Source organism: Chanos chanos, chromosome 9 (genome assembly GCF_902362185.1).
Source record: "Chanos chanos chromosome 9, fChaCha1.1, whole genome shotgun sequence".
In the NCBI taxonomy this organism is placed as follows: Eukaryota; Metazoa; Chordata; class Actinopteri; order Gonorynchiformes; family Chanidae; genus Chanos; species Chanos chanos.
The window spans coordinates 35,007,450-35,026,440 of NC_044503.1; the positions used below are offsets into that span (position 1 = coordinate 35,007,450).

Sequence of the window (18,991 nt, forward strand, 5' to 3'; positions counted from 1 at the left end):
ATAACACATAATTTCAGGATCTATTTGTCAATATTAATTTGTTACAATGAGGCCTGTTGACTTCTTTCTGTAGTCACTGTGATCAATGCTAGACTGTCTTTCTGTCTGATTCACTCTTTCTTTCTGTCTTCCTCCAGCACTGATAAGTTATTTCAGGTCTTGGAGAATGTATTTTAAGCTTGTATTGAATTTCTCCTCTGAAATCGTACGCATGGAAGTCCCCATGAAGTCCCCACTGAGTCACGGGGTGTATGCTTTGACAGTATCTTCTCTGTTTCTCTTGTTTAATAAGAATATGTTACTCTTATAAGTGTTATTGACACCAGCATGAACCTCCCACCACTGTTCCTCTCCCTCCGTGTTTTCATTACTCACACTCCCTCATCACTTGCTACATGTTAAAGAGATGTGATTTTCTGCTGTGGGCGTGATTAGCAGGAAAATGAGATTCATGTGGGACGCTGAAAGCAGCAGAACGACAAGCCAAGTCTGGTCTCTTATGTAGCTTTTGTTTTGTCTAATGTGAGTGTCAGACGTTTGGGAAAAAGAAACTGAGCTATATGGTGTGTGATGAACAGGGAACAACACGTTAATGTTAAATCATATCTGCAGTCATTACCGCTTAAAGCAGGGGTCTCAAACTCCGGTCCTGGAGGGCCGGGGTCCTGCTGTTTTTCTTGTAGACCAACTAAATAGAATCTCTGATTGGCTGAGGAGTGTCCGCACCTGTTTTCAAGGTGAAAATCAACAGGTAACTAAGAGGTGAAAACAAAAATCAGCAGGACCCCGGCCCTCCAGGACCAGAGTTTGAGACCCCTGGCTTAAAGGAATTAACAACAAGCAACAACAACAACAGCAACAACAAAAACTGTCTGAATGACACCAGATAAACAGTGAATAAATAATTTAAGTAATTAATCTAGTGGTCTTCAGTTACTTTTATTTGTGTATTTATGTGTTTATGTATTTATTTATGAATAGGAATACTTTAATTGGAACATCAAAAACTAAACAGGGCTGAACCAAAAACTGACAAGAGAAAACAGTGAAAACAGAGCCCAGACTCGACACTAGAGGGAGAACAAACGAAAAAGGAGGAGACAGAGGAAACAGAGGGACCAGGGCCTGACAGTTTATGCTGATCTATTTCAAATGTCTGAAAATATAATTACACGGATTATATTTAACTATTTAACATAACACAGATTATGTATGTCCTAACTACCACACTATTCCAGTCTCAGTGCTCATATTGTTTAATTATCATACTGTAAAAACTGACACATCTCCCATCCTGCCCCGATTAGGTCATTTCCACGCACCTGTTAAACCGCTTACAATGAATCTGTTTTCCTGATTAAAAATAAACCAGTCCATCCCAGTCACTGTATGTCTGTGTGCCAATCTCAATTCATCTACAACTGCAGACATCAGATCAATGTGTTCCTAGAACTTCAGATGCACTCATAACACTCTGTACACACAATGGCTGTCTCTCTTTCAGTTTCGTTTGCCCACCATGTAGAAGAACAAGCTGTGAAGAAACCATGAATATGACATCTTAACCATCTTGTGTTTATAATCTTTTAGTGTACAAGTAAATGAAGAAATTTAATTTAAACATCCATCAAACGTCCTGGTCTAGTTTTCAGACTCACGCCCAACGTAAACAGCCTCATTTACTCCTATCAGTGCCTCTCAACTCCCAGTCATTTAAAATGACAATATTTCACTATTACCACAGTAATACTGTAACGCATATTTACCACAATAATTCTGTCATATTCTGCTCCACTATTTTGTAATATTGCAGATTTTATTTTAACCAGGCACTCCATCATTACTCCTGTGGACACTGTGGTATTAGTAACACTGATAAATAAGAGTACAGTATGTGAGAAAAGGCGACTAGGTGAAACAGTATTGCACATAATATAACAACAGCTTTTTTTTTTAAAGGCAGTTGCCTCACAGTGAGATGGTCTTGGGTTCGATTCCCGGCAACGTTGTTTAGCAACTCACTCAATTAGTATCTAAGCCGCTTGTCCTAACTAGTGTCATAGGGGGTGCTGGAGCCTATCCCAGCGCTCATAGGTAGCAGTGCATGGTATGTTCTAACACAGGGGTGGGCAACTCCGGTCCTGGAGGGCCATGGTCCTGCTGTTTTTCTTGTCAACCAACTAAATACAGTCTCTGATTGGCTGAGGAGCACGCACACCTGTTCTCAAAGTGAAAATCAACAGGTAGCTACGAGGTGAAAACAAAAACCGGCAAGACACCGGCCCTCCACGACTGGATTTGCCCACCCCTGTTCTAACATGTGAGTGTAGGGTGTGTGAAAACCTCTATAGGTGAAAAACGTATTGCACGTAATATAAACATGCTGATATTTTAAGCCGTTAAAAATACTGTCGGTTTTCATGACGTTCCTCCCGGTGGCGCATGGAACAGTATTGTGGCGCCGACGCTGTTTCAGTGCATGTCACAACAGGGGCCCGTTTGGCTGAAACAGCTGTTTCCACTTCCTGCTCCTGTTGTGTCAGTCTGTTTAAAAAAATACAGTCTGTCAAAGAGGTCCAGCGTTCTGCATGAAATATTTCACTCGCGGCTTCGTTTCTGCGTCGGGGTCATCTCTCTCCATTTCTGCTATTCCTGTTAAAAAATGTTAAGAAAAGTGCACGAGGCAGTCAGATGATATAAAAAAGGAAGTGAAGAAAAATAGATCTGACAAGCAGATGATCTGTGTTTTATTTCTAGAATCTGTATTAATATCTCAGCAGGAAAGCACTGTTTTATTACACTGACAGCTGAATGAAAACGCGTGGTCAGTGAATGACAACGGAGGGTGGGAGCATCGACCTCAGGATTATCACGACCCTGGATGTTTCGCTTCATTTCGTTAATTCTGAAGATTTTATTAAGGGCATGAAAAATCTTAAGGTTGTGAATTATACTTTGGTGTGACTGAATTGATCCAAGTCCAGTATTACTGATTCTACACAGCTTTCTTTGCACATTTTCTTGAAGTGTATGAATAATTCTGGAGGCCATGGCCAGGTAGTTGATAGGTGTTCGATAGATGCAATATATAAACCAGTCCTGAACCTTGTAAAGAATAATCCTTGTTCAAAGTCAAGGACCAAATGTGCTGATTCTTTACAAAACCCCATATTTACAAAACCCCACCTGAAGTCAGCCTACCTTTCTGTTTTTGGGGCAAAGATGGATTCTGTCTTCCTTTTATGTATCGTAAAACATGCTAATCCCACTGTAACGATGACTACACCAGATAAAACACCAAGTATGATGGCAACTTTCTGTATTTCTTCACATTCAGTATCTGATGAATGAGTTCCTGGCCTTTTTACCCATCTCAGAACACCATCGGAACTCTCACACCTGTCAGATGAAATAAAATCACATCATTAATGTGTTACACTAAAGAATCTAATTGTAATAGTGTTACAGACAGTGCTAATGGACAGTAAACTCACTGTGTATGTGGCAGACAGGATGAGAATGAACCATTTGAGTAAGTTTCACCAACACAGTCACCACACACAGTGTCTGTATCTGCTGATCCTACCAAAACAAACAGAGGACAAATACAGCTAACAGAAGTTTAAGATATATAAATGTAAAATCAATGCTTCTCCTACAATGTGGGAACAACTCTGTTCACAAACTAAAACAGTTTATATACACTGACCAGCCTGTTGGGTTATGCACTTATCTATCTATCTATCTATCTATCTATCTATCTATCTATCTATCTATCTATCTATCTATCTATCTATCTATCTATCTATCTATCTATCTATCTATCTGTCTGTGTGTGTATGTAAGTACTAGAGCTGCCCTCTGAAAGTCGACGAGTATGCAAGAATTTGCTAATCATTCAACAACAGGGCAAACCACTTGAAACAGGTAACTTGCATACCTAGGTGGCCATCGAAAAAGAGACTGAAGAAAAATGTTTGTTTTTTCATCTTAAATATCTCAAATCTTAAACTGCAAGTGTTTCATTTGTTTGTTTACTCATTTGCACTTAAGATTTACGCATTATGATGAGAGAAATACAGTAGTCTAACAAGCCTATCCCGTTGAAGTCGAAAAGTTATTATTTTACGACGGGCAATTCTGTGAGTTTATTTTAAACGGTTTCATTTGTTTATTCATTTATGCTACACATTGTTTTTGATGTTTAAAGTGAAATAAAAATAAAAAAAAAAACTGTATGAGCTTGATTTAAACAGAAATACACACATGCCGCCTGTCTCATTATTCTGATAAATCCAAATGGCCGCCCTACATTACATGTCGGCAATTCAAATGGGCCGCAGTTCAAATCTCGCATCATATGCAGCTGTCTTTTACTGATTTTTAAATCCTCAAAAATATGCTCCCACGACTATGTTGCCTTTGACTGTGTTAATGTGGTCAAAACCATCACTGAAACTCATGCCAATGAATTTTCTGATTGCCAGATAGTCTATATGGAAAAAAAGGAACGAATAGTCGAATATTCGTATTGACCAGCCAAATCCGATTTGACTGACAAAATCCTGAGTCGGGTGCAGCCCTGGTAAGTATGTATTCATTTATTGACTGATTTATTTAATACTTTCTGGCTCTTTGTGAATTATGACACGTAAGTGCCACATGGATGAGTGACCAAATCAAGTTTGTTCTTCAGGTACAGACCTTGCTGTATGATGTATTGTCCAGGTTTACATGTTGAATGTTCAGCAGCTGCTCTACAACTGTGTTTGTGTTGGTCAATACAGTAATATCCTTCACGTGGTTTACAGATGGTGTCTGCAATAAAGGTGCACTCTTTCTTTATTCTTAACCCTTGACCTACAAAGGAAACAGAAATTGTGTAAATGTAACAGTGAACTGGTTAAGCACTTATGTCAGAAAAACTCGTGTGACTAAGTCAAAGGACAAACTCACTGGAATCACAGACTGTACATTGGAAACAGCGACTTAGTCCATTGGGTGAATTGGTGAAAGTGGATGTAGAGCATGGTTTGCATGTTGTAGATGTGTCATCAGTACAATGTCTGTACACATGAAAACCTAAAAGAAAAGAAAAAAAAAGTAAATATCACATTCTCTTCGTCAAACAGTGTTGTAAATGTAAATTTGTATGCTTTAAACACGGGCCCGACGCGTCATATAATTGGGTGGACATTCCTGTAATGCGCGGTTATTTCAAAGGCTAACTCTTAGCTGTGACACAAAGGCTCATACACATTTACAGACACATCACAATAAGTCATAATCTGTCAAATCATTTGAGGCATAGATAGAGTTAAGTCCAAAATTATTCATACCCATGCCACATTTTTAATGAACCTTTATTTGGCCAGTAGGTTTCATCTGGCTGGAAACGACATAAGCAAGTAACGAAAGATGGTAAGACATTGTGTCAGAGATGCTAATTGTGAATTTGAACTATTTCTATGTTTTTTTTACATTTTTTTTTTTACCAAAAAGGGCACGTCCAAAATTATTCATACCCCTTCAAATTGCAAGCTCCTGTACTATTCCAAATGGTCTCGGTCATTTTTACCATGTTCTAGAGCATTCTAATCAACTTGAAATTAAGAACAGTTCATGCAATAGTTCTTTAGGCAGTTATTAGTTAATTGCAAGTCATGGCAAAAACCAAAGAGCGTAGTGAGGACTTCCGGTCGCACATTGTGGCAAGAAGAATCCAAGGATCACCACAAGGGTCATCTGATGAAAATGAGCATTTCCGGTATCAACATCTCAAGGCAGACACTCCGGCGGACACTGCACAAGGCTGGTCTCCACGGACGCCGACCAAGGAGGACTCCACTCCACCAGGACAAGCACACAAATGCTTGCCTAGCCTTCGCAAAGGCTCACCTGGCCAGAGAGGACAGACTTTTGGCCATCTGACCACAGAACTGATGACCAAAAGCTTTCCTCTTTTCTGTTTTGGAGAAGTGGAGTCTTCCTCTAGACCTCTTGCACTACCATTCTTGCCAGTGCAGGAGTCACTTTTGGCTTCCTACCCCACCCTTTGAGGTTTTTTCACAGTGTAGAACTCCTTGCACTTGTAGACACAGTGTAGAACTCCTTGTAGATTGTGCTTTGCACTGTGGCCACTGGCACTTGAAAACACTTGGACACGGACTTATAACCTTTCCCCGTCTTGTGAGCAGCCACAATGTGCAACCGGAAGACCGATTGGAATGGTATGGGACCTTACATTGCATTTTCTCAAAAATATGTGACAGTTTGAAGGAGCATGAATAATTTTGGACATGGCATTTTTGGTAAAAAAAAAAAAAAAAAAAGTAAAAACAAACAAACAAACAAACAAATATAGAAATAGCTAGAATTTATCATTAATATGTCTTACCGTCTTTTGTCACTTGTTTATGTCATTTCCAGCCAGATGAAACATATTGGTCCAATAGAAATTCACTATAAATGCACATTTGGCATGGGTATGAATAATTTTGGGCTTTAACTGTACATCACTCAGTCACTGTGTCACAAACAAACTCTTCCCTTCGAGCCTGTTTTTCATTTGTTTATTTATTTATTTATTTTTCACTGTTGTTTAACAGAGGATGGTATAGTGACAAAGTCCTTTCAGTTAGACTGATCACGGTTTGGTTTTGATTGCATTCAGCGACAGCACCTGATTGGATGCTGTGTTCTACTTTATATTCTTTAAAAACAGCTTGGGGCACATGGTGGTGCAGTGGTTAGTGCTGATGCCTCACAGCCAGACGGTTCTGGGTTTGATTCCTGGCCAGGCCGCCAGGGTCTTTTCTGTGCAGAGTTAGCACATTCTTCCTGGGTTTCTGCGTTAGGGCAGCCGTGGTCTAAAGGCTTGTGACTGGAGGGTTACCGGTTCAATTCCCAGGCCCAACATCCACAGCTGTGTGCCCTTGAGCAAGGCACTTAACCCTAATGCTCCCCAGGCGCAGAGGAATACTGCTCCTGCATCTGTTGTGTGTGTTCACTACTGGTGTGTTGGATGGGTTAAATGCAGAGACAAATTCACTGTTCACAATGTGTGTGTGCAATCACAGAGAATTTACATTTAATTTACAATTTACAAGCTCCCAGGGGTTTCCTAATAACAGCCCAAAGATATGAAGTTCAGGCGAACTGGAGATACTAAATTGCCCCATAGGTGTAAATGTGTGTGTGTGTGTGTGTGAGTATGTCTGCCTTGCGATAGACTGGTGACCTGTCCAGGGTGTTTCCCCTTCTTTCCCCCAATGAGTGCTGGGATAGGCTTCAGCACCCTCCCACAACCCTAGTTAGGTTAATCGGCTTTGAAAATGAATGAATGAACGAATGACAGTTTGAGTGACACTCACCAGGTCCACACATTGGACAGCACTGCCCATCCACTTCATATTCAGCCTCACCACATGTACCAATGCAGCATTGAAAGTCATGAAACAGAATTATTGCACATGAAAGATAGATTTTTAATACTGATACAGGCATCCTCCCTTTAGGGCTCAGGGCTCCTTGAGAATTCTTCATTTAGTGCAGATGTACTGATGTCAGCCTTTAATCTCCAGAGGATTCACTGAAATGACAAAGTTCAAAATTTACCACGTGATATAGTTTCCACTGGCACAGACTAAATGGAAGCACACTGCATTCATAACTGACCTTTATTTTCCTTCCTGTTTTAGGAAGAATAAACTCAGTGCTTTACTGTAGAAAGAAATCCTGAATCACTAACGTAATAACATTTTAGACAGTAATATAACAGCATTATTATCTAGCTTTTTCATCATAGACTTAGCAATCATATTTTTTTTTGTGAACAATGCAATAATATGAACACCATAACGTAATTACACTGGCGTAAAACTGTTAAAATGCTTCGGTTTGATGACATAAGGCCAACACCAGATGAAACAGTGGTCTTGCAAAACATGTAGAGGTGTTTACATGGTGTGGAACGGTTGTGTTTTAGTCAAGACTTAAACAGTCCGCTGATGGATCTGAAATATACAATGAGGAGAGAAAAAAGAAAAGTTACAGACTCTGTTAAATGTCCCCATGTATCCTGCTCCTGCACGTTTTGTGTTGCGATTTGTAGGTTTGTTACTGTTTCTGTCTCTCTTGGTGTGTGTGTGCGAGTGTGTGTGTGTGTGTGTTAATCCCACAGGTGACTCTGTTGAAGTTTTTCCCTCCTGATGAAGAAACTGAATGGAAGAAACCAGCAATATATATATATATATATAGATGTGTCCCTGTTTCCGATACGTTTTTTTTCTCTCTCTCTCTCTCTCTCTCTCTCTCTCTCTCTCTCACCCCACACGCTCTTATGTTGGAGGAGACAAATCACCCTCTTGCATCCTTTTGTTTTTGTTGCTTTGTTTAATATTAATACATTTTTCATTGCTCTTGTCGAGCAATTCTATGCTGTATCCGAGAGCTGGTGGCATTAGATCGGGGTGGGTACAGAAGACCCAGAAGACCCATCTTACCTTTTGTTATCAGAAGAAAGGTAAGATCTGTTCTCCAAGCGAAAGGTGTAGGTTAGACACCTGCTGGCCCACTCTGGTCGACTGCTACCAATTCCTCTCTGGGTTATCTCATTTTGTTCTTTAGTTTTGTTAAAAGTTTGAAGACTGATATGATATTTTGTGGTTTCTGAAATTATTAATGTTTTTCTTTTTTTTGAGTAATTTAAATGCTTGGTGGTATTTTATGTTAAGCCATGGGGGAGCGCTCTGGTTACTGCAACTCAGGTGGTCTTTGGGGCCACAACACACAGTCCTTTAGTCTACATGTTCATACTAAGGGTGAACTTGATGACAGATCCCAGGATTTCAGCATGTAGGTTATGGGACAGTATCGTTAATCTTTTCTTGGTTGGGGTTTGATTGTTCAGCAGACTGGCTGGTTGTTCAGTTGATTTACAGAATGGATGAAAGAAAGGCTGGATTAATACAAGGCGTATTTATAAGTGATTACATGCAGTGGGTAAAAAGGTCTGGATGATCATATTTAGAACACGTGCTACATTGAAGCCACTTTGTGTTTTCTTCTTGTGGCTCTGAGAACAAATACATTCAGTCTGACGTATAATTCTTTGAATGACTTCATTCATTTAGATCTCCTTATACTCATTAATCGGATGTACTTGATTTTGGGGACCTGAAGTTTACAGAGATATGGGGGCTCCCGCGGGAACCGTTACAGTACGACTGCGTGTTAATCTTCATTCTGTGCTACATGCACAGTAATTGTAGTGATTTTAGAAACTGAAGTGATAACTAAGTACAATTAGATTTCTCAAGATATTTAATGGCGCAAACCGCTTTTTTGACCTGGTGTTAATCTTTATTAAACTTGATGTTTATGAAACTTGACCTAGTTTACCCGAATGTCAGTACATTATAGGTTTGTGATCAGATTGATAGAGGACACATTTATGGAGACCACCTAACTCGAAAACGAAAGAGAAGTTATGTTACAGTAGTTACGGATCAGTCTAGAGTATGATTGTTTCAGTTAACGGCACGTAAACGATTGTTCTAAGTGCTGCCTTCTCAGGATTGGATTATATTTCTGAATGTTTTTGCCTTTTAGAGTTTTTCCGACTCAGTTTGGAATCACTCGTTTTTTTCCAGACGGGTGTGGTGCTGACGTAAACATAACGGGATACTCACACATTTGCGCAGCGTAGAATCTGAAATATCATCATATATGGTATCTTTATCCACAAATTCACTGGAAATAACACACCAGTGATCTTCGTTCAGTTTTCATGAAATTACACACGTTTATCATCGAACTTATAAAGCAATGCTCGACGCTTAACTTGGAACTTTGTTCGATACGAATCATTCCGCATCTTGTCGTTTTTTGTAAAACTATATGCACACATATGTAACTGTGGCTAGAGACTGAGAGAAAGGCTACTCTTACTTTTGTCGTGCAAAAACGGAGAGTCTTCTGGATCTTCTCGACATTTTTCATTCCTATTCTATTGTTCCGTTTCTTGGTTTGCTAACTGAGCGCTCCAGCGAATGGTGGGAGGGCCTGGGGACGTCTTTCCCAAAGAATTTGATGGATTGGGTGTGGCGTAACACGATAAGAAAAAGATCTATAATAGTTTTCATATCGCGTATGTAAACTTATATATTCAGCACATTCACGTGATCAGTTTCTGGAACACAAAAGTTTGAGATTAGAGGATTTTTGTTTTCAAAGACAAGTACATTTTTACGGTAAGTCTTTAGTAATGAAAGCTTTTGTGTTGAATATACGTTTGTTTAATGAAAATATGTTGACTGTTTTGTAATCAAACAGCTTAACTGAACTCACAAATTCACTCCCTACAGTAGTAGAGTCGTTCACGGAGGGTTGGAGAGAAATCAGATGAGGTATGTGGTTATCTGATTCAGAGAATTTATGACAAACATGATTATATTTGTTTTACTTTTATTTTTCTTAAAATAAGAATAAAATGTATTTATTCTTATTTTAAAAAAGAGATACATTGTGGCCTGGCCACGATATAAGTCTGTTACAGTCAATGGCAGGTAAAGTTCAGAGCAAATGTGGTTAACTACAATTACCAAATTTCGCCAGTAGGGGGCACAACAAAACAGTAAAGAACCATATTCTGAACAGCATGAAGACTCGTTTTGGAGGCTGTTACTCTTGTCCACCGAGCACTGCAACGTATTTAGAATAATCTAAAGTGCATTAAAACAGTGGTATATCGTTATCAGGACAGTGAGTGAAATGCATTCTAAATATGAAAAGGTATTCGCAGCTCAGTGGGGACAGCTGAACATCCTCTCTTGCTGAAACCTGAGATATATTAGTAATCCAAGATACTGAAAAAAGGCTTTATTAAAAAAAATATTTGGAAGGGCAGAAACACGTAATTTTTTTTAAGATTTATGATTTGCAGTGTAAATAAGAATCTCAGCAAGATCACAGTCAAAAGTAGCTCAACTCATGTCATTTGGGATTCTTGATAAAAAAAATGAGAGAAAGACAAAAAAATGAACACTGTTACAATAGGCTGAGAAAACATGTCAGGTTCAGCTTGTTCTAGACAAACAAAGAAACAAACAACAACAACAACAAACACATGTAGAGTCACAATATGTGGGGTTTTTTTCCCACCAGGCCTTTGAAATGAGTGTGTGTGATTGTGTGTCGCAAAAGTTTTTGAGACGGTATTCACTTCACTTCTGTTCAGACCAGAGCGTGTACCCGCATCTACAAAGGCACACACACACACACACACACACACACACATAAACACACACAGCGCTCAGGTCCGCAAACATATTATCTTTGGTATTGAATTCATTTGTGCAGAGATGAATGCAAGGGTAATATGAATGCAGAATTGATCTTTGTTCACTATTATGAAATGTAAAGTATTTACAATACATGCTATTATGTCCATTAAGAACTTCAACGCTTAAAAATATCCAGGAAACAAGTTATGAGGGCACGCTTTCAGGGGACTTGTAATTTTGAAACTTTAGAAGATTTCACTGAGGAAAAGGATGTGTTCTGTGACCGAAAGACAGCCTTAACTGAAAAACTGTAGAAACCTTGAATAAAATGAACGACACCAAATCCTCTAATATTTTTTTTACAAGACTGATGAGTTGCAGTATCTCTCAGATCCTCCACAGTTGTCTCTACCAACAGGCTTCATTGTTTATCTGACCCACTTTATCATCAACACCATGGTAACCAAGATTTTCAGAAGCATTTGATGCACAAGTTGCATACATACCTCACAACACATGTGGGCAGATGTAGAATGACCCCTGACACGTACACACTTGTATTTTCCGGCGCTGGAAAACAATATCAGCTCTCACATCGATATGTCATGGTGTTACTGAATATTTTGTACACAAATTAATTTACAGAAACATGATTTTTTTTGTGGAAACAATTTAATCATATGATTCAATTCCCATTAAACAGTCAAGCATGTATATTGTGTTCAGCAGTCTGAAATAATTTATCCACACAATTTCAGTGTCTGCTGAGTAGTATTACTGTGTTGTAATGCATGGCCCTTGACTAGTTTCTGTTGTTGCTGAATCTCACAGCGGTAAAAACCAGACTGTCTTTCTCTAGGCCCAGTCGATTCTCCCTCTGTCTTCTTCCAGAGCTGACATGTTGTGTGAAGTCCTGGAGAATGTAATTCATGCTCATGTAGATTCCAGCCAACAAACACACACACACACACACACACACACACGTACGTACGTACACACCTCACCCACTCAAACACACGCACAAATCATAATTCCAGAGAACTCTGTAGTGTCTAACCCGGCACTGAGGAAACACAGTCTTATACAACATGAAGACTTTAGAGGCATTCTGCATCTACTGCATTTTAGGCACCTGAATGCGACCATCCCTTTTAAACATCAGTCTGTCACACATAATGTCAAGAAATGCAGGCATGTATCACAGGTTTCCTCCATAACAAAGATGAAACACTGTCCTAAAGATTTGCATAGTTCTGTAGCACTATAACACACCTATGTGCAGGTAACATGGACAATGACCGGTGAGGATGAGGAGAAGAATCACATACACTGTACTGAGTGTTATAACTTTGTACAGTGGAGCAGTACATTTCTCTGAAATCACATAAAACACATTACAGTATTAACCGATAAACAGGAAATTACTGAAAAAACGGCATTATAAATGACTGAATAAATATCAATATGCCATTCTCAAACTACGTGTAGCCCATCAGTGCTAGCGTGTTATATCCTGAGGAATGCCGATGATTACTTCCCTATGGTAAAACAAATAGGAGAATTTAAATGTTTTCTATTGTGCACTTTTGAAAACTTGAGTGCTTTGAAAGCCTCACACTTTAAGACTGTGACTCAAGTTGCTTTTGCTAGGAGATTTTTATTTAGTTTTTATTAGATTCATGCTCTTATGATTGAACTTTTAACTGAAGTATAATATCTGAATACTTGTACCACCCCTGATACGTATACTCGTGTGTTTTACCAGAATCTTCTGTGTTCCTCTTGTTTAATGAGAACATGTTGCTCTTATGAGAGTTAACTGACTCCGGTATGAACCTCACACTCCCATTCCTGCGCATTCAGGTTTTCATCAGGCAAAGTGTTATGGACGAGGACACGGTGAGAGTTATTGCTCTGGGGGCTATGACCAGCGGGAACTTGGACTTGTAACCGGCTCATGACCTGGAACTTGTCTGATACCGCACCTCAGTTACGGCAGTTTGTACTTTTCAGAGACACGTAATATCTATAAACTGTAATTCTCAAAACGGCCCTCATTAATTGTAGCTGTGATTATTTATCACAGTATCACAGAAACTATTTTCACACTTGGAACAAATGGCACTCAGTTCTCTGCAACTTGCTTAGCCACACTGTCAGCGTTGTGAAATGTATTGCGTTAAGGTAATTAATTAGGCTATTGACAAAAAAAAAATATATGAAAAAATATGTAAATAGATCCGTTACCAAGTGACTGCATACACTGACTTATACGTTAACTGTAGCCTAACTGTGATACTTCAGCTTTTTGAGATATTTAAAATAATTGGTTTTGCGTACTCTAACTTATTTCAGTCAGTATGCTGTTATATAGCGCATCTTGCGCAATGAATTTGATTCGTCTGTTTTAAGTGTAGCCAGTATATCGTTATAGATTGGGTAACTGCTGAGGTGACGTGATAACGACAGAATCACTTTGATATCTTTAGTTTTCACTTACCAATCGCTGGCTTCTCTCCACTCAATAATTTGACCCCTTTCCGACCTCCCTACCGATGGCGTCCAACTTATGTCCGTTACAGGTGCAGTCAGACCGGTCATTAAGCAGCTCATCTCAGCTTCACGACCGGATGTCATCTGTGACTAGGTGAATCACTAAAGTACTCTGAAAACACAAAACTTTTGCTTACTGTTGGTCTTCCAGATATCCTCTATAAAAATACAATGTTGTAGTTTAAAACATAAAAATGTTAGATGCGTTGGTGCATTCAAAATAACTGGCCTACTCCTGCGTAAAATAACGCTTCACTGTTTTTAAAGGGAAAATCCGCATGTATACTCAAAATCATAAAAAGAAAAATGATATTCTCTGAACACAAGAAAAAGACGCATAATGCGTACAGCTGTGATTTAAATGTGTCCTATGACCTAAAATATGCACTGTGTTAAGATATTTTGAGGTTTTCACTGTTTAGCAACCGTGTCTGATTAATTAACAATAAACATGAGGATTAACCTCCAATTTCCTGTAGGTTTCTTTCCTCCGTAAACAGACTTGTGTTCATCTTCTGTTTGTAGAAATAAGACCCTTCGTCGCGCTTGTCCACGGACAACACAATCAACTGGACTTCGGCATTACTTGAACTTTTGCTAGAAAACCGATAGTTTTTGATTTTTTTTTTGTCCTGACAGTTTGTGACAAACATCTCCACTGTTCCGTTAATTTTTATTTGCATTCCATGCACTAAGTTAGGAAGCAGCCCTTGATTTTGGTGCGAGAGCAAGTTAATGAGATTTAACTACCCGGTGTGGCCACGATTAGTTGGTTTACATCCAAAATGCGAATCATGAGAAAAAAAACAGATCCGTTTTTACAATAATTTACATAAATATAATTTATTCAATTTGTTCATTAAAAATAAATGCTTTGAGAACAACACCCATTCCACTAAGACTAATTGTGCAGACGTAATTGGAAATGCATATAAATGAATAACGAAACCGCTGACCACCATTGCATCCTGAAACGATTTAAAAAATTACGAGGGTGCACAAATGCGTAAATGATATTATCATAATAACATGACTTACTTACGGGGAGGACTGGAAGAAACAAAACGAGAACCCACGCCATGTCTCTCGTTTAGCCTATGATTTAAAAAAACAAACAAAAAAACAAAAACATGTATATGATCAACTGTCAGTATAAGAGTTGCGCACACGTGCCACCCAAAGTGTACTTTTTGTCGAGTGTTGGTAATGTCTCTTTGTCATCTGAATGGAACATGTTTTACCACATCATTCAAACTAACCGTTACTCTGAAAAGTCACAAAACCACAAACAACAACTCTTCTCATGAACTGACACCACCTTCGACCCTCTTACCTGCTCACAAAATCGACTGTTGCGCACGGGGCGCGTCTTTCCGTGAGAACTGATCTCAACAGTTCAACCACAGTTTTTTTCTGTGTGTTCAGAGGTTTGGACAAGCATGTGTACTGTTCGTTCTCTAAAAGTGACATTCTAATGATTTTTCATTTGTTGTTTAATATAAAATGAAGAAAAATAGGTTTTGATGAGGTTCAGTTTTCAGCCAAGCAAAGAGCGCAATGCAGATCAATATTAACAGAAATACACGAGAAATTCTGACATTTAGATACATTTGTGAAGAATTACAAATAACTTATACATCATTTTGCAAACAGACTGCAAATCTGAGCGTTTTTGAAAAAGCTAAAAGAATCAGTCTTCAATATTCACAGTTTTTTTCAATCATTCTAAATCGAAGGTGTTCAAGTGTTCACACGTACAGATATCGTTTCAAAAGGCGCACCGTCAGAAAATGGATTCATCTGTTCAAATGTTATTGCTGTTGTAGTTGCACGTTTGCACACATATTTGTTTGTGGCGGATGTATATAACCAGTGAAGAACATATGTGTGTGCGTGACCTCGTCTGGTTGTTGGAAAGTTCTCTGTTGTTTGTCTGGGTGGAAACTCTCGCCTTACTCCTATTCACTGACCACAGTGTGCAATGAATGCTAAAATAGATCGTGGTGTGAGAGTTATAAAATGAACTCCTGACCTTACAAAGCTGAGGAAAATAAACACTTCTCTGAAACTTATTTCTGTTTGTAACTTTCTAATTAACACAAAAAGACGAGAAGGAAACTTTAAAGAGGAGACACTTTATTTGTTGAAAAATATGTAAAAAGAAAGAAAGAACATCAACGTATGAACACAGTGATACACGGAAACATTAAGAAAACATGTGAGGTCTATTTATGCTAAAGAAAATTGCAATGGAATCACGTCGAGTGCATTGTCCGGTTCTGTCTGCTCTTGTGGAACCTCCGGGCCCAGAACGCTGTAAAGACTCCAGTGGTGAGAAGCAGGAGACCACACAGAGAACCCAGAACCATCAGCCTCTTACAGGAACTTTCATCTGTAATAAAATGAAATACACAAACAACAGGGTGACCTCTTTCAGGAAGCTTGCTATATGTTTCTGAAAGAAGATAATGTGAGTATATGTAATAAAGTCACAAACTCAGTATCACACCAGTGGACGTGTGTGTTTTGGTCGTTTGGATGGGGACTCCTGTCTTTTTATCTTGACACACACACTTCACTGCAAGCCTGTTGTTCGCTTTGGGGAGTGTGATGACAGACCATCGAGTAAACAATCCATCTTCGTCTATCCTTTTCCCCTTCACTCTCTCTATTACTGGTACATCCTCAGCTCCCCCCACTTCCCAGAGTGGATCATTGCATCCTGCTCCACCACCAGTTAACTCACACATATACACACTGGATGCGTTGGAGCTGGTGCCACTAAATATTCGTATGACAGGTGGTATCTGGGGGTCTATATAAAAAAAAAAAAAGAGAGGGAGAGAGAGAGAGAGAGAAGGGGGAATGTATATTAATTATATAATTATACTGAGCAGACATTATAGAATAAGCCTGTTAGAATTATGTGTATTTTTATATTTTTAAATTGTTTGATCAGCAGAGAGAGCTCCGAATGTCACAATCTCAGTTTATTACATTCACATCTGTTTAATCATCCGTTCTTAAAGATCCACAATATTCCTCTCCGCTGCTTAAACGCATGCATGTAAGTATTTTAGAATTATGTGCATTTTTATATTTAATATTTCTATATTATTTTCAGCAGCAGAGAGAGCTCTGGATGTCACAGTTTCATTTCACGGTCAAATCTGATTAATCACCCGTTCTTAAAGATCCACAACATTCCTCTTCGCTGCTTAAAGGCGTGCATGTAGGTAATTTTAGAATTATGTATATTTTTATATCTTATATTTCCGTATTATTTTCAGCAACATAGAAAAGCTCTGGGTGTCACAGTTTCACTTCAGTACGGACAAATCTGATTAATCATCCGTGCTTAGAGATTCACAATATTCCTCTCCGCTGCTTAAAGGCGTACAGGTAAGTTCAGTCTGATTCTGTGTATGGGAAGATGATCTTGCCTGTTACAATCAAGTAGTGAGTTGATCCAGGAGTAAATGTCGTTCCAACTCCCACAACTGAAAAATAGCGCCCAGAATCCTTTACCGTAACATGAGAAATGGACAGAAACGTCTGACCCGAAGAGTCAGGTAATTTTCCAGAAAAGCGTTGGTATGAGAATGAAAATGCAGAGAAAGAATATAAAAATTTGACTTTTCCTGCGGCACTCTGATGGTACCAAGCAATGTACATAGCGCTTGAAGATCCGTCCACTTTACTGTGCAAGGTTACGGTTTCTCCAACTTTTCCAAACACGAATGAGTCTTGATCAGATAGACCATAGGTATAACCTAAACATGAAAATGTCAAGACAAAACAGGTTTATCGTTATACATGAGGATGATGCTGCTTATATTTTTATGTCGGTATTAGTACTCTGGTGATGAAGATCAGCGACAATTACAAAAATAGAAAAACAAGGTAATCGCATTTAGCGCGTGAAATTAGTTCTCCTAGATGAACGTTTACTTACTAGTGTTGATTATCACTACTGAAATCACCCACAGCACGTTCATAGCAGAAGAATTTAATGACATGTCGATTAAAAATCTCTCTCCCTCTCTCCCTCTCTCTCTCTCTCTCTCTCTCACACACACACACACACACTCACACACGCACATATACTTGACCTTTTTCTCTCTCCATATATGGTTTTTGGGGTGTGACTGAGGGGAAATGATCAAGGTTGACATTCTTTGTTCATTGACCAAGCCTACTCAAGTAAGACGCGATCTATGAAATTAAATCCTCAGAAACATAACCTCTTCAGTTTACCGCATTCCCTTTTCATTCACATAGTTTGAAAAAGACCACGATTCACCAGTGTGGCCATGGTTTGGAGCTCACAACGTCCAGACAACGTTCAAAGTCGTCTGAAGAAGAAGTCGCCACAGTTCAGAAGTGTGGTCGTCAGTGCATTCTGTATGACATGACCCCGAAAGAAGTATTTTAGACTTCGTGTTTAAAAAATCCCTGCCACAATGGGAAAGTAATACTTCTATAGGCCTGCTTATGCAACACTCCGTTTCATGTTCATCAGAGTGTCTTCCTCGGTATGATACGGAAGGCCTAAGAAGCCATCGGTTTAATCTTGATTCTGTTTTCTCGCGATAACGGGTTGTTTGGCTTTGTTTTCTCGAAATCTTGATTTATTTATGTCAATTTCACGAAATAACGAAACTTTGTTTTCTCGAGATAACGTCGTACTTAATTCAATATCTCGAGGAAACAATCTTGTTACCTCGTCCCATACCGTTCTATCAAGGTTCTCATCTGGTATCCCTCTCCCTCAGTGCAGCGTAGAACGGTTCGTCCGTTTCTACAAATCTGAGAGAGCGTGCGCTGACATGCACCTGCTCCTCCTGTGTTAGATTGAACGACATACAGCAAAGCACAGGCCACTCCCCTATTATTCAATTATGTCGTTATCTCGAGAAAACAAAGTTTCGTTATTTCGTGATAATGACATGAATAAGTCGAAGAAAAGAAAGAAAAGTAACGCGTTGTCACAAGGGAACGGAATTTAAATTAAATGTAAATTCATGGCATCTTAGGGCTTCCGCAGTATGAAGAGTGGGTTTTGCTTAAATAATGACTGAACAGCCTTTTACAAACTATTGTTAAAAGTACAAACTGAACGGCTTTTGCCCGGGAGGTGACTTGAGACCTTA

General features: G+C 39.0%; 1 protein-coding gene across 1 annotated transcript; it reads right to left on the reverse strand.

Moving 5' to 3' along the window:
- Positions 1-2,399: 2,399 nt before the first annotated feature.
- LOC115821695 (tumor necrosis factor receptor superfamily member 14-like) lies at positions 2,400-7,506 on the reverse strand. Its single transcript, XM_030785498.1, has 6 exons — positions 7,374-7,506; positions 4,957-5,082; positions 4,705-4,860; positions 3,495-3,582; positions 3,202-3,399; positions 2,400-2,544 (listed from the first exon to the last, which is right to left on the reverse strand). The coding sequence occupies exons 1-6, from the start codon at positions 7,504-7,506 to the stop codon at positions 2,400-2,402; spliced, it is 846 nt and encodes a 281-aa protein (XP_030641358.1).
- Between the last annotated feature and the right edge of the window lie 11,485 nt (positions 7,507-18,991).